At 45.8% G+C, this 16,660-nt stretch overlaps 1 protein-coding gene across 5 annotated transcripts in view; it reads left to right on the forward strand.

Annotated features, from left to right (window-relative positions):
• The window catches only part of CASK (peripheral plasma membrane protein CASK), an 815,631-nt gene that overhangs the window by 295,663 nt on the left and 503,308 nt on the right, over positions 1–16,660 (forward strand). For 3 of the 5 annotated variants that reach the window (XM_070532311.1, XM_070532313.1, XM_070532312.1), the window contains exons 2-7: positions 404–516; positions 1,387–1,492; positions 2,574–2,651; positions 4,542–4,717; positions 9,159–9,230; positions 14,097–14,272. In XM_070532311.1, coding sequence (XP_070388412.1) covers positions 404–516; positions 1,387–1,492; positions 2,574–2,651; positions 4,542–4,717; positions 9,159–9,230; positions 14,097–14,272 — 721 coding nt within the window. The remainder of the gene's footprint in view (positions 1–403; positions 517–1,386; positions 1,493–2,573; positions 2,652–4,541; positions 4,718–9,158; positions 9,231–14,096; positions 14,273–16,660) is intronic. The other 2 variants (XM_070532314.1, XM_070532315.1) reach the window with 1 other exon arrangement.

The following is a 16,660-nucleotide window of genomic DNA, read 5'->3' on the forward strand; positions in this document are numbered from 1 at the left end:
ACACAAATGCCGAAATTCAGTCCAGGGTCTACCGCATGCGAAATTGGTCTCTTGGACTCGACATCGAACCACACCACATAAAATATGTTCGACCCGAGACTTTTTGCAGTATGTTTTTAACCTCGTTGCTCAACAGCAGCGGAATGGTGCACCATTCTCCGTGTTCGTGTGCACGTTCTGCCAGTGGGTCCTCTCGCTCGTTTCCCAATTGTGACGGTGTAATTTCTGTACATCCATTAGAAAGTGAAACGTTGCGGAAAAGCCGGCGACGAAAGTTGACAGCATTTTCAATATCACCAAATGAATCAAGCACTAATTAACCACTTTTCTTTTTCATTTCGAGTGATACGTGTGCACCGTCCCGTAACTGATGCGAGCGCGCAATTTTGCCACTTCCGTGCAGGGGTCCCTTCAGTGTGGTGCGTCGCTGTGTTCACAAGACGACGGGCCAGCAGTTCGCCGTCAAAGTCGTCGACGTTGCCAAGTTCACCTCCTGTCCCGGACTCGGCACGGAAGGCACGTCTTCGCTCCTTGTCTATAGAGATGTACTATGGCGCTAGGAAATCCTATAAGTTATAGGATGCCAACACTGTTGGTACCCGGAGAGCGCTCCGCGACTGCAGATACCGTCATCAAACATTTCCTTTTTTAGCTTATGAGACAGCGCTTTATCTATAACGCCCAAACTACACCAAAGGCAACGCAACAAGACTCCAGCATTTCGTCAGTTAATTTTAACCACGGCGTGGCTTGTTGTTGTTGGGGGTTCGCGTGTGATGGCCACATACGCAGTTCCTCGCGAATTGTTCTGATCCACTGCAACCTCTAATAGTATTTACAGCTTGGTCCAATCTCGAAACTCTCTGAGAGCGTGCTTGCACTTTCGCGAGCTCCGGCTCTCTAGATCATCATTGTCGTATTGTAGTCTCGCATGCCTAACAGTCTTGGCAGGGCCCCGCAGCTTCGTCATAATCTTTTTTTTTTATTTGGTGAGCACCTGTATGAATTGCAAAAAAGCCTAATTGCTCTTCGAATTTTCAGTGCAACTGACGAAGCCCCTAAGTAAAAGCTGGAAGACGGAGGATGTTATATTATTTTATCAGATTCACTTGCAATATTATTTTACTGTAGTATATCTGAAAAAGAAACTCCTCAAGCTTCCACACAACGTCCTGAATGCTGCGGACGAGCATGACGTCTCTCTGCTGTAGCCAATCGCGCCGCTAGAAGGTTGTCTGTGGCGCCGTGATGCGGTGACGTTGAGCGACACGTCATGCTGGTCCATGGAATTTGGTCGGATGTGTGAATCCTGTCACTGGTGTTGCGCAGAACCGTGTGAAAATGACTGACATATATTTTTCTGCTTTGTTTCTTCATTATTTACAGACTTAAAGCGAGAAGCCACCATCTGCCACATGCTCAAACATCCGCACATTGTTGAACTTTTAGAAACGTACAGCTCCGAGGGAATGCTCTACATGGTGTTTGAGTAGTAAGTAGACCGTTCGCGTTTGTCGTATTATAATTTTTGTATTGCACCCTGTCCAGTATGCACAGCTGCTTGCATAATAAACTTGTGAACACGGCAAGAAGCTTCCTGACTCAGGGCGAACTTATATGCTTGTGATGTAGTGACAGTAACTGTACGAGCGAACTTTCTTAGTGACAAAATGTGTTTTGATCGTTTGGTGCTTCAGGTTTTCTGATACTGGTACTACAAGGACTGGAAGTATCACTAGACTACAGATATACATTAAAACTTTGGAGATTAGGGAGCTATCACGTGTGCATTGAAACTCGCAGAATTTTGATTCTTATTGTTTTTCTTACTTAAAACCTTTTATAAGGTTTTAAGTAAGAAAACACACACACGCACACGCACTCGCCCACACACGCACACGCACACGCGCGCACGCACACGCACGCACACACACACACACACACACGCACACACACACACACACACACACACACGCACGCACGCACACACACACACACACACGCACGCACACACACACACACACACACACACACGCACGCACGCACGCACGCACACACACACGCACGCACGCACGCACGCACGCACGCACACACACACACACACACACGCACGCACGCACGCACGCACCCACCCACACACACACACACACACACACACACACACACACACACACACACACACACACACACACACACACACACACACACACACACACACACCATTCACTTACTTTAGGGACCACCTCAGTAATGTATGGGCACTCGGTACCAGTTGTCATTTGAATTAGGTAATTTTCATCCCTGTCCACTGCGTTATATGAGAAGTTATGATTGTCACTTGCAGGTATTTGTGCGAGTGAGAGCCAAAACTTTCAAGAAAGCGCGTTCACCCGGAAAGTTCGCTCTGTGTGTCATAGCTACTTTGCTGTGGCACGAGCCAACAGCGTGTGAGATAAGCTGCATGCTTGAAAGTAGTTAAATGACATTAGCTCCATCTTCGGTGTTTTGCTTGCGTATATTAAGTTTAACGTACGGATATTTACACGGCACATTTTCTTTCTTGTTTGTTCCAGTATGGAAGGGGCAGACTTGTGCTTTGAAATTGTGAAAAGAGCCACCGCAGGATTTGTGTACAGCGAAGCTGTGGCCAGGTAAGTTACTCGCGTTTCTTTTTTTTAAATTTTTGTTGCGTCGCTGATATGTACGTGTGTGAAGTATGCCGACAGTGTAAGTTGAATTACGAGAAAAGAAAAAAAAAGTCAATCGCCTAGCGCAGCTGTTCTGAATGATTTATCCATCCCTGGGCCTCTTTGATTATTCATTCCGGATAGTCTCGGGCTGCCCGAGGTGGTGCTTTCAGCCAATGAGCGTTGCATATGCAGCCTTTCGGACAGTCCGGTACCGTCAGGGACAGATAATCGAGCAGGCCCAATGACTCATTCAGCACCCTCATATGGTACACGCCAATTGACATGCGGGCCATGATATGCTAATGCCGCATCCCATTACAATCTGTCAGATGTATGCGTGCAAACCGCTGGTATGTAATAGTTAAGGAAAAGGGGACGGTATAAGCCGAAAAAAAGGTGCTGACGTTAAGCTCAACTAAAGACAGCAAGCACCTGTGGTCACCTTCAGCACCAATCCAGCTTTCCATTAAATCCTCGTGAAACTGGAGTTCACAGCTCCATACACCGATCATCACCAAGCATTTCAGTTGCTCTTTCGATAAAACAATAACGTTAGTGGTGGTTCTCAGCAGTGGTGCGCGTACTCGTGAGGCTCTGCTGATGACATTTAGTCAAACGCTATATTGCAGTTGTAGAGCGTTATAGCACAGCGTGGAGCACCACCTGCTGCCGTGGCTCAATGCAGTAGGTTGATAAGCTCGTACGTCTCCCCATACAATCATATTGTGTACGTTGACAGAATGTCAAGTAACTGCCGCTAACTTGATGATTATACTCAATCAGCACGTATCCGAGGGGAGACTAGAAAAGTGAAAAATTAGTGCACGCTTTGTACGTACGCTGCTGCCTTTCCTTTTACTGTTTTATTGACGTAAGCAATTAATGTAAGCGTACCATACCAGCTAGCCCGTGCTTTTACATTCACCATGGCCCTCCTGGTCTGTTAATCTGCCTTCGAAGATTAATTCGCGCGTACAGGATTTTGTTTCCCTCACTGACTATAGCTAAGCTGGAAAAAAAAAAAGGTCAGTCCGCGGCCCAGTGAGAACTGTGGTTCGAAAAGTAAAAAAAAAGGCTGGAGGTCCTTTTCATCAAAGCAGCCCGAAATCCATCGCTTCTCCGAATGACTGGGCCAGTAAAATAGCTTGTGCGTGTGACCTATCGGTGTATGACTTAGCGGTGTTCAGTATATTCTTACTTCTATTCTCAAAAATACATTAGCTGAGAATACACTATCCTATCAGCACCTTAGCGACGCAAGAAGTCATCATTTATGAGCAACCCTGCATTATAACAGTCTTCCGGGACGCATTGATACTGCAGGCGGGAGAACCCTAAGAGACGTACGTTTCGGAGTGCATAATTCATCTCTGCTGAAATCAGTATCCTAATGTAAGATGCACGAGAATTAGAGTAACAAGGAAGCTGTACTTGTTGCAGTAATTTTCACATCAATACAAAGAAGCGGGCCGTAATCACATGTGCTTAGCCACTCAGTTTGCTGAGCACGTGTGATCACAGTGTTCGTTCGTTTCCGCTCTAAAGTGCCTATCATAGACAGGATGAATATCTTTTGAGCACCTAGTCTAGTGCATATTTTATTTCCAAAGAAAATAGAACAAAACAAAAGCTTTTTGAAAGCACATTATGACGGGCCATAACTGAGGTTGGCGTAACACACGTGTGAGATGAGTTGTCATAGTAACCCAATTTTTATTCGTCACCCGTCACCCTGCGTAACGTTCTCGAGACAACGTAGTAGGTATTCCCGCGCTCTCAAATCAACCTATTTTTGTTATCCATCCCGCCGCATTCTCCTGCGCTCCCTGCATCTCGACCGGGTTGTCGCAGCCACTACGTGCGGCAAATCCTGGAGGCACTCCAGTACTGTCACGAGAACGACATAATTCACCGGGACATCAAGCCTCACTGCGTTCTCCTCGCCACGAAGGAGAATTCGGCGCCTGTGAAGCTGGGCGGATTCGGGGCCGCCATCCAGCTGGAGTACGACTACATCTGTTCTGCAGGTACGACAGCGGCCTTTGCTCGTCGCTTACTCCTCTTTGAGTCGCTAACTAAAAAAAAGAAGGGTTATGCAAAAATGTGCGCGGTGCAGGTGGTTGCATGAAACGGAAAGCTGCCATCTACGTACCAGTAGTAGAAAACCATAACGGTTCCTTTCATTGTTACTTTTTTTTCTAGCTATTTACAGTCATCCAATACTTCACAGTCGCTCTTCCAGTGGTAGGTCTCATGGTTAGGTCAATAGCGAGAGCGACCGTGCTAGTCAGGTGCAAATCCTTATTTTAACTCACCTAACATGATGAATTCTTATTCAACTACAATGACCTCAGGTAAATGGCATCATTCCTTTTCATTCAAAGAGTTAGCTGATTGTACAGCGTATGTGACACTTGAAGGGAACGCCGACAAGGCGTTCCAATAAAGCGTATTATGACGTGACAAGTAAAAAGTGGCGTGACAGGTGTTTTCTTGAACTAATTGTCTCCGCAGTGTTAGTTAGCCAAGCATACCACCCTAATTTAACCTCTGTGTACTTCCTCCAGTGCGTTTTCGAAACTTAGCAGTGAGAAAACAAAAATACATGCATGGTATATCAAAATTACTTTGTACATGATGGGTGTTGCCGGTCAAATATCACCCCCATTGAATGATTGCACAGGAACGAATCAGAATCGGGTGTACTGGGCATTCCACGTTAAATAGGATTACTCACCTGCTTACCTATGAGTTGACGCATCTCTGCGCTGAAGGAACACTACGAAGGAAACAGAGAATATGGTTGAATCTCAAAGAGCAACAAAAGCACCCATGAGCTAAGTTCTAATACAAGACTATAACCATATGAAGTGGGAAGAAAGATGTACGTATGTCTATTGCCAGCCATTCCTGCGAATATTTAGTTTAGACTAGTACGTGCAAGGCGACTTTGCCTTGCGTTGATTTCTGTGACATCTTTCTCACGTTCTAATATGAGATTAAAAAAACGTGAGCGTCTCACGTGTGTAACCGTGGCTTAGTTAATTCATTGTAAGGCCGCGTACTTGTCATTTGTAGGACAAAACGATTGCGCGACATCACAAACACCGTTGCCTACGTTCTTCCGACATTCGAGACCGGAACTAATTGCTGAACTTAGCTTCAAATGTAATTGCTCGCGATGTTGTTTTATTAAACGCTTCTGAGAAAATCAAATAGAAATAAAAAAGGTCGCACGTGGCAAGACTGCACTAGGCGTCTGGTTTCACGTTCATGCGTTTGGCGCAGGCGTCCCCTAAGCAGACTTTTCTTGCGGCATTTTCATCACACGTGACCTGCGATGTGTGCTGTGACTGACCGTTCCCTCCAGCTGTGACACTCGCTGTGACCGGACTGCACCTAGGCTTTGCCTCGTTTCTTGTTTCGCTTAAGTCTAATTTCCTCTCCCAAGTCATTCCGCGATTCTTAAACTGTATGCTTGACTGGGAGATTCACACACTGCACTCCTAAAATCGCAACGTAAACACTTAAGAGATTATGCACGGTGCGGTTGGATTACGCGCATAGGAAGTGCTTAAGTGCGCCGCGCTTAGGACGGCTCTATCTGCCATGCAAATTTACGGCAAGCAAGTCCGCCACTCAATGTCCAAATACGGCACGTTCAGCTTTCCTCCTGCCGACAGACTCCCTTGGTGCTCAGTTGACTAAACGATGGGGCTAATATTTAACTCTGCGTCAGCAACTTAATTTATCGGCCAAATTCTCGAAGCCATTTTCGGTGATTAAGCTTTCTGTAGAGTCGATCGATGCGATCATATATTTTTTTTTTGCTCCTCCGAAAGCGCTATGCTAAGCATTTGCTTGATACTCACTGCTACGTTTCAAAACGTTACACCACAGTAGTGAAAATCGCATGACGGACTTGTCACGTCTGCGAGCATTCTGCCTGGACCTCGTGGTAGCGATGAACTCGTATGCCTTTCAATTTCCTGTCTCTTTACATGTCGTACTGCATGAAAGCCTTATGTCGCTTATGTCGCTGTTCGCAAACAAAGTATGGATGTCTTGCGTTATTCAAGAGGCGACCCATCAAACAATCGCCTTCTGTGCAGACTTTAACACACTTGAGTTTTTTTTTCTTTTTGCGAATCAGTGTTGTATGATGCGCCTTGCAGCATTTTTGGCGACCTTGCATGAAGGTGCGAAATGCGAAATACTCATTGTTCAGATTAACCTATTAGGTGTCATTATTATAAAGCTCACAAATCTTGCATGCCCAAACTGTTTTTCTTGATGGGGATGAGAATTGATTGCAATACCAAAAAAAATGAAAGAGAGAGATACAATAACATCATGATGAACCTTTAGAACAGCGTAGCAGGGGTGTGCGAATAGTGATTTTTGAGATAGAATCGAATACGAATCGAATGGTGCCGGAAGCTAATCGAATCGAATTGAATATGGAACAATTTTCCAATAGTTTTCTAATAAGGAACAGCCGTTATCACAATTAATATATAGCGATGTTAACATTCCAATATTCTTGAAATTAGCAAGTTTCTCTAATTACATAGTACGTTATGAAGCGTTCTTCATTAAAAGCACAAATGGAGCATCCAGAGCAGACAAGTAGTTTCATCGCATGCACAGGATTCTTCAGAGAGTGTGAAGGATCGTTCTACAGCCTGTAAAGTATGGTTACCTAGGTGACATAGTCTGCTCCATTACGCAATTTCACATGTCTTATGTCTATACTATGATCACGTTGGAGAAAATTTACCGTAAATTTTCTCCAATTTTATGTTTATTTGGCGCATTTGACGTTTTGAAATACTCGGAAAGTATTCTAAATGTATTCATATTTACGAATACTGACAATATGATTCGACTACAGGATCGAATAGGACACTATTTGATTTGTTATTAGAAAGTCTGGAATATTCGCACACCCCTACAGCGTGTATTGTTAGCAACAGAATGTTGTCTATTCAAACATGCGTTCCATAATTACTTTGTTTAGCGCAAAACAACGGAAACGAGAAAGACGATAGGACAAGGTGCTACTCTCAACACTGACATGACCTATCGTCGTCGGACAGTCACCTGTCCTGTCGTCTTTCTTGTGTTCGATGTTATGCGCTAAACAAAGTAATTATTTAGTCGCACCAACTAGCCCGCCAGCGCATTCTACTGAACGATCAAACACACGTGTTTTAACATCTGATTCTCTTTCATATCTATGTAGATCAGTACATCTCAGTATATCTCAAATGCTTCTGCGTCCATAGTAAATTTATCACTAACTATGCGGGCACGACTGGGAAATAGCTTGCAAAATATGCACTTTCGCACAAATGGCACTTCGCATACAATTTGTAGCATGGTTCCTGCATGCCATGAACTTCACCAAGTGCTTTTGTTATAGCACTGATGCTTCCACTCGTCTTTTTAGCAAATTTTCAAGAAACCTGGTAAGCTCAAAGAAATGCTACAATTCGCAACAAAAAATTCATTCTGCGACAATTTCAATAAACATTTTTGAGAGCATGTTTCTTGTACTTAAAAAATTTTGCTGAGTTGGATCTGGTAAGAAAAGCAATGACCAAAGTGTTTGCAGAGAACTGCATGGGAAATGAAAAATTCAAGACAAAAGCACTTGCGTGTGCTTTGCTATAATGAAGATGAGAAGCTGTCATTGGCAGAGAGAAAGCTGCTGTCTTGATTATTTGATGCTTGGTTGTTGTATACTGCATTGATGTGTGCTGTATGGTTTTTCTGGCACGAATCCACTTGCCATGCGTAAAGGAAATCGAACCGTTAGGGCGGCTGGTAAAAAAAAATAATGAAATCTCCTGTTTCAACTTTGTCATTGGCTCAAGATTTATTTCTTGCATGAATGTTTCTGCTATCACGCACCTTTCATCCCAAGAAAACGCGGCCGCTCTACGCGAAAAGTTGTAAGCTCTGGGACCTTCGTCTTTACCTTTTTTTCCCATTTTGCAAGCAGTTTAGCTAAAGGTAAAGACCGGCTGTCGGTGATAGCGGTATGACAGAACGGTCCTGTCAGACGGATAAGTTGCTCTTTGTTGGCAGCTGGCCGGGCGAGACAAAAGGCACCTTAGTTTTCGAAGAAGGTTATCTCGTCTCCTTGGAAGCCAAGAGGTTCGAATTTCTCCCGAGAGTGGCAAGTGCTGACATGTGCTCGTTTTTCTTTCTTTTTTTTTTGATATCACGCTTTCGCTTCTTCTTACCAGGCAGAAGCACTTTGTTTCACACATGCTTTTTTTGCTTTTTTTTCCTCTGCATTTTCATTTCCTTTTTTGAAAGCTCGCTCACGCTCCCAAGGCGTGGCAGCCATGAGAGAAATCAATTTCCGGTCACTGTCCTAGCACTGTCCCCCCTTCTCCTCACCAGTTGGCCTTCGGGCTGTTTTTCACGTCGCCATTTCTCCTCCCCTGTTCTCTGCAGAGAAAGAGATTGCTAAGTACGGGGAAAACCTAAGCCTTGCATGCCGGCTATACTGCAAATGTGACTTGCTAGGTAAGACAAGATGCCAGCTGTGGACCATTTTTTTGCTATCCTATCCCTGTCCCTCTCTTTCTCACACACTCTTTCTCTCTCTCCTATCACTGTCACGTAGCGCACCCGAGACATAGCATAGTTATCACACTAACATCCCTCGATCGTTTTGCACGACCACGTGCTATGCGGGACATTGCCTGTCGGAGGGGAAATGTGCTGTGCACACGAGCATTGCATGTGCATGCAGATGCTTTCTGCGCACTTCCCGAGTTTGCACACGCTTCCTTTCTAATTTTTGGTAGTTGTCACGATCTTTCTTGAACGTGATGACGACTACAGTGCATAGTGAGCTGACTCGACGTTGTTCAGTGCTGTTAGTTGCTAGAGGTGCCATTGTGTGACTGACTAAAGAGGAATGTGCCTGGATACTGTATACAAACCCCAGAGCAAACTGAAGCGCTTGTGGAATACGTGTATGCATACTGGGGATCTCTGTTCTATATAAGCTCGATGCCTGAAGCTTGCTGCGTTATCTCCTTCTTTTTTTTTCTTGGAGTACCGTCGCTTGAAAGCTACGTGAAAAGTTGTTACTCACGCCATATTTCTTTCTTCTTTCCAACTGGCGCAAGAGTCCCATTGTCTTGAGGTTTGCGCTCACTTGTGACACGACTTTCTACCAGCGGTCGTGTGTGAGGCTGAGCAACCTTTGAATGCCTGCAACATCAAAGTGCTTAGCTAAGTAACTTCTGCCTTGAAGAAGATCAGCGCATTTCAATAGATTGTGATTGTATACAAAATGTGCATGCCGGCGCCTCCACAAAGTAGGTTTTTGGGCGAGTCTGTACATGTTCATGAATAGGACAAGAGGAGCATGAAGTAAGAAGAAAACAAAGAAGTGTTACACTTCCTTGTTTTTGTCCTATTTCGCATTCATCGAACATTAATACGAAGTAGGACTAAATGGGCCAAATTTCACTCAGTTGAAAGTCGTCTCTTATTATACCTGTACTTAACCCGGCACGTGCAGCAAACCTTCGAAAGTCTTATCGACTGACTGATCTCCCTTTTATATCGTGCTGGAAAGCTACAAGAACGCAATGGTAAATCAGCTTCTTACTTAGCTAGTTCTCAGGAAGGACTTCTTACCAGAAATTATGAGTGGTTTTCGCCGAAATCGCTCCGCAACTGACTCTATTGTGGGCATTGCATCAACACTGTAGTCCGCAAGATACAATCGTCAGTGTTCATACGTCCTTTTCCTGGAGCACCAAGCCTTCGACTCCCTTCCACACGTTGGCATTCTGTAAGCTCTCAACTATGCTGGAGTTGAAGGTCGCACAACTGATTACGTTTCGGACTGTTTATGGGACAGAAGAATGAATGCACGCGCTGGTCATGGGACAAGTGAACCTCGGCCTGTTGCTTGTGGAGTTTCTCAGAGCAGTGTACTGTCATCCCTTTTCTTTAACTGTGCGCTCACGGGATTAACCTGATTTTTACGTGAGAGGAAGAACTATCCTGAAGGTGTCACGATCTACTCGCACGATATCGCCTTAGGTATTGCTAGCCCTCCAAACGCCGAACCGCAACTACGAGCAACGTTGCCAGCTTCACTGGACGCAACGGCGTGATATCACGATGAAATCGGCATTCATATTTCTTTGTGTAAGCCGTAAGGGATTGCCTACCGTCATTGGAAGCGAACACGACCGTTCCTAAAACGTTTTTCGACTGAACGATTCTTCTGTAACATGGGTAAAACAATAGCAAAAAGGCTATTCGCATATCATCCCGTTTTCTCCTGAAATACGCGATAGCACTGACAGCTCTTAGCAATGACTATGGCCAAACAAGCAACTGCTCTACGAGTTCGTCAAGAAACAGTGTTGTCAAGAGTACTTTCTGCATTGCCTTTGATCAATGTTCCACCTCGACGGATCGCTCGGCTAGAGAAAGGTCATCGAGTGCAATACTAGGCCTCTCATCATCCGCACAGTCAAACGATTTACTTGCCGAGGCCAGTAAACACCACCTAGACTACAAGTCTAGGTGGTCGGTACAAGTCTAGGGCCACGACGGTAAGGAGCTTTTAGAGTGACTGCTCAGCAGATGTGAGTAGCACCTGAGTAAAATGACGTCTGCCTTCCTTGAGAGTGTGAATGACGGTGAGAGTACTTACTGTCCTCGGTTGCTCGTCCACTCAAGTGCTCCAGGGGTTCGAAAGAGAGAGATATATGTATATAATTTATTAGAAAAGTCTACTCCAATTGACAGCCTTCCTTCTTCAAGACACATCTGCATATCTTATTAAAGTTTACACAGTTGCAAATTTTTCACTATTGTGTCTTATTGCGCAGGGACTCGAGCAAAGCGTCCTGTTCGAATACATTATAGGTCATATTCAGCATCTGCAGAAACATTCGGCTTTAATGTGCGGCTCATGTACATCATCCAAAAGACTAAATGGCCAAAGGCTGTTATTTTGAGTGACTCCCCGTAGAATTATCATCCGGCTGTTTAGCATCAACGCTGGCTCAGCTTCTTTTACCTGACGTAGTTCAGATGGCCCGTCAAATCAGATCTGAGGGAAGAATGGCGATATTTCAGAGGATACTGTCATCACAAATTGGTACCTCGGGAAAAAAGGCAGCTGATGCTCTGGCATCGTCAGCGCACAACCTTGACTTCACCGGTGATAATATATGTAAAATTGATGACGCTAGGCTGCTTATATGCCACCACCTACAGCGCTGACAACCGGATGAACATGTCTCCAAGGGATCGTATCCTATACAAACCTATGGAAGAGCTTTAACTCGCCGCAGCAGGCCTGTGTTAATGTCGCACATCGCATTTACCGACAAGGATTCATGCCTGACTTGTGGACACTACAGCGAAATTCTTGAGCGCTAGCTCTTAAGAATGTCCAGTTTTCAACAGTTGTCGCTGTGTGCGGCTGAGCAAATCGCAGATACTTAATATTTTTTGAAATGCGCTTAATGATATCTTCCTTTCGAAAGGTCCTCCTTCAACTCCATATGAGGCTCACAAAGCTGTGCTATAATTCTTGCCAGCCACGGGACTGTAGACTCGTGTCTTTAATGCTCGTACTCAGCGTGTGACTGTGTGCTGTGTTGTTCCTTTCTCTGCGTTTTTCTTCCTCTTATCTCCTTCTTAACTTCATCTTTTTTTTCTGTCCTCTTCAAGCGGGTGGGCGTGGTGTCTTTTTTTAGGAGACAACTGCTAGCCTACTTTTCTTTCTCCTTGCGGTGTTTGTATATGTTTACATGGTTAATAACAATAATACTTGATGCTCTTCATTTTGTCGAAAGTGTGCTAACTTGGGCCGGTCGGTACATAACTTATGCGAAGAAACAACGCTTCTGAACGGAAAGAGAGGGGATGGCAGGCACTGGTGCTGACTAGCAACCATGATGTTTATTCACATAGTAAAAATACTGCTTATATGCGGTCATCACCTAGTGCACGAGAGCATGACACACGTCAAATGTGCACTCAAGGCATGACAACTCTTTCCTGAGAACGCACGAAAGAACGCGCGAGATTTTTGAGAATATGACATTCATGAGAACGCATGAGGTTTTTAAGAACTTTCTACTCACAAGAGTGGCGATACCTGCGGCAGTGGACTCTCCGTATCGATGCTCAGGAAACAGTTCTTGTAGGTCGATTGCGAATTGGGAACGTGTCATGCTCTTCTGCACCTGGCGATGACCGCATTTAGCAGCCTTTCACTATGCGAATAAGCATTATGTTTGCTATTCAGCCCTATAATCTACATTCTCCGTTTGTTTCGTTTATAAGTGCTGTTTGTTTCGCATAGGTACATCCTTTAGAGTTTACGAACATTTCGCAGCTCTGCTGCTCTACCACTCTGCTGCTCAACTAGCAGCAGAGTGGTATCTCGACTAGCACATACTACAACAAACACATTAATCTAAACACCGTAGAAGACAGGTTGCGTGGCACTGTAGTAAATGAACAACGATAAAAGCAAGATGCACGTAGATAAGAGCGGTGAGCTAATGATGCTACGTGGTATTCTTTATCTATGTGTGTTTAAACTATTGTGGCAGACTGGGTCATTACTACAGTGAAATTATTTTCCCGCTGTGAGTCGTTAGGCAAACACAGTTTTATATTTTGTACGCTCGCACAACCTGCAGGGACATTGGAGGAATCGGCATGCAGTAACCAAAGCCCACTTGGCCTTATTTTTGGCCTTGACTACGCTCGTTGCGGCACCCATATTAGAATGAAAGCGACTCTTACAATGAAAGAACTTAATCGCAACGGCTGTTGCGATTCAAGGAACAGTTATAGGAACCGCATTCAAGGAGCAGTTATTCAGGGAGCAGCTAACGCAGAAATGGACGTTTGCATTTTTTTTCTTACACGCGCAAACCGAATACGACAGAGAGGCTCGCCTAGTCACTTTGCGTTATCTTGTTCGTTCTCCTGTTTAGCTCCGCAAGAATTGTTTACCTCTGAATTATTCGCAATTCTCGTTCATTTCGTGCGCATTACAAGTGAGTTGCTCACCGGCAAGTCGCTTGTCGGCGAGCAACTCATCTCACTTACTCACGCTTACTTTCACCCGACAACTTGTTATCTCACTTTTACTAACCCACTCACTCACTCCTTCGGACTTCGCTCACGCTTACGCCGACGTAACCACTTGTAATTCCACTCTGATACGCATTTTTCGCGCCCAGTGTCACACTTATTTTTTTTTCGTTCTCTCGCTTGCCAACGAATAACGCACGCCCGAGTTAAGCTTCCTCTGACGAGCTGCTGCGAAAGAGTGATACCCGCTGCTGCGGTGGTGGCTGCGTGCGGCCACACGTAACTGCCGTTGCACAGGTCGCATCGGGACGCCGCACTTCATGGCCCCCGAGGTGGTGCAGCGGAAGCCGTACGGCAAGCCTGCCGACGTGTGGAGCTGCGGCGTGCTGCTGTACGTACTGCTCACGGGCACGTTGCCCTTTCTCGGCACCAAGGAGCGCCTGCACGAGGCCATCTGCCAGGGAAAGCTGAACGTGAGTGCCTTTGTCCTCTTTGGCCGTGCGAGCGGCCCACTTGCGCTCGAGCGCAGAGAGAGAAAAGGATGCATTGAAAGGCAGGGAGGTTAACCAGAGGTAGTTCCGGTTGACTACCTTGCACGGCGGGAACTGTTAAGGGGGTTAAGAGAGAAAGAGAGTGGAAGGGGGAGATAGAGAGCGCATAGTTCGCGCACCGACTCCCGGAGACGGGACTTAATGGGTGCATTTCGCTAGGGACTGCAGACCTGCCAAGCTCCAATATTTGAAATATACGCTTGTTAACCCCCCCCCCCCCCAAAAAAAAAACAACAACAAAGAAATGTGCGAAACACTAAAGATATTATATTATGGAAGGTACGCTGGCAGTTAAGAAATTCGCTGGCTTCGCTTTTTAAGGACTATAAACGGTTACCCCGCTGCTATGGCACGGTTGGGCAGTATCGAAGATACTTGTATCGTAGGTACTGTATTAAGATGCTATTTGGTTGTTTTGTATCTGAGTCATGATACATTCGGCAAGACGTGTATCGGTATCTATATTTCGATAAATAACGTGAAGTATCGTGTCTCTTAAGATACAAGATACACCTACGCCAAAATCCATAAATGGCACCCAGAGTCACTGAAGACATGCAGTCAGTGCTCATTCTAAGAGAAGACACTTTTACGCTAACTTCTTGTACTAATAACGAAACACACCTATCGCGGTTGCTTAGTGACTTTGGTGTTGCACGAGGTCGCGGGATCAAATACCGGCCACGGCGACCGCATTTCGACGGGGGCGACATGCAAAAACATCCGTTGTTGTGCCATTACCACAAGCCCGGATTCCGAATCTGCCAGATGCGGAATCTATCCTGCGAGCGCCCTAATTCTCCCTTCACAAGTCAAGATGCTGAGCCGTCAGGCAGCGGTGTCCTGCGGGAGAAGCCTCGGCGAGCAGCATGTTTGGACGTGTCAGCGAGTGCCAGACAGCCCGGCGCCGCACCTCCTTTTGCATGGAGGTCACCGCGCGCGCGAACTTTGAACCGGGTGGCCAGCGCGGTCGCTGGTTGGACCTCTCGGACGACCGCCGAGTGGTGACTTTGTATTGGGCCGTTTGCGTGACAATGGTTCCTCGGGGATTATAAAAGACGCGACGCGCCACCTGAAAAACAGGATCCGCCGACCCACCGGGAGACAGTGTCGCTCCCGACTGGGGTGAGATGTGTCACGCGTTTTCGCCGGACGTCACCGTGCGGGAACAGTCGCGTTTGTGTGAGCTCTCGGCCCCAGTGCCGATCCGATCTTGTCCTGTACAATGACCTGTATATAATGTATAAAATCCCTTTCGTTATTCTCATCGACGCCTGGCTCGGAGTCTTCGCTACCAACGCTCTGTCACGAAACGGGTGACGAGCGCTACGGGACCACAAAGCCGTAATCGTGGCGCAGCGGTGCAAAGTCGTAACACCGTGTACTTGGATTTAGGTGCACGGTGCAGGAATCCTTGGTGGTCAGAATTAGCCCCGAGTCTTCCACTACGGCATGCATCATAATCAGATCGTGGGTTTGGCGTATAAAACCCCACAATTTAATTTTAACTGCCAAACGCGGTAGAGAAAAATGCATGATGTGTTGTACCAGTGTGAACAATTAATGACATTTTACTAGGCTATATAATTGCTATATTATGTTCACTAGGTGGAACGTTACAACTGAATAATCGAAGCCAAGTCAGAGCTCATGGCACACCGTTTTCCTAGAAACCTGCTTAGAATCATTTTCGAGAAATGCGTTCTGAACAAGTGACGTGAAATCTATTGCTGTGCCAGCTAACAGTTCCACATACCTTCCGCATTGGACTGGCCGACAGCCCTACTTGCGACACCTTCGACTACGAGGAGACGATCGCGCACCTCCTTTCGACTGTCCCCGTTACAATGGGTCAAGAAAAGTGATCGTGACCGCGCTCGAAAAACTGGACAATCGCCCCTTCACAGAAGAGAAAGTTCTAGGACACTGGTCCAGACGGGCTTAGGCATTCAAGGCCTTAAGGGCGTTGCTGAAGTTTTTAAGGGCATGCGAATTGTGCGACCATCTTTGAATGTTGTAGTGCGTGGCATCGCGTTACTGTGAGAATTTTTCTCAGTTGTTTTCTCTTCTTTCTCCTTTTATTCCCTTTACCCTTTCCCCAGCACAGGATAGCCAAGCCGGCACTTACACTGGCTAACCTCCCTGTCTTTCCTCCCCTTTTGTCTCTCTCTCTCTCTCAACATACATTTTGCGCAGTGAAGGGAGAGGGAGAGAATAAACTTTATACAAAAGAGCGAGCGAGCGTAGGTAACTCTTCGTCTGTGAAGTGGGTGGTCCCCTCAGTTCAGTTGTCCAGCGGCCTCAGCTGCC

This window comes from Dermacentor albipictus, chromosome 1 (genome assembly GCF_038994185.2).
Source record: "Dermacentor albipictus isolate Rhodes 1998 colony chromosome 1, USDA_Dalb.pri_finalv2, whole genome shotgun sequence".
In the NCBI taxonomy this organism is placed as follows: Eukaryota; Metazoa; Arthropoda; class Arachnida; order Ixodida; family Ixodidae; genus Dermacentor; species Dermacentor albipictus.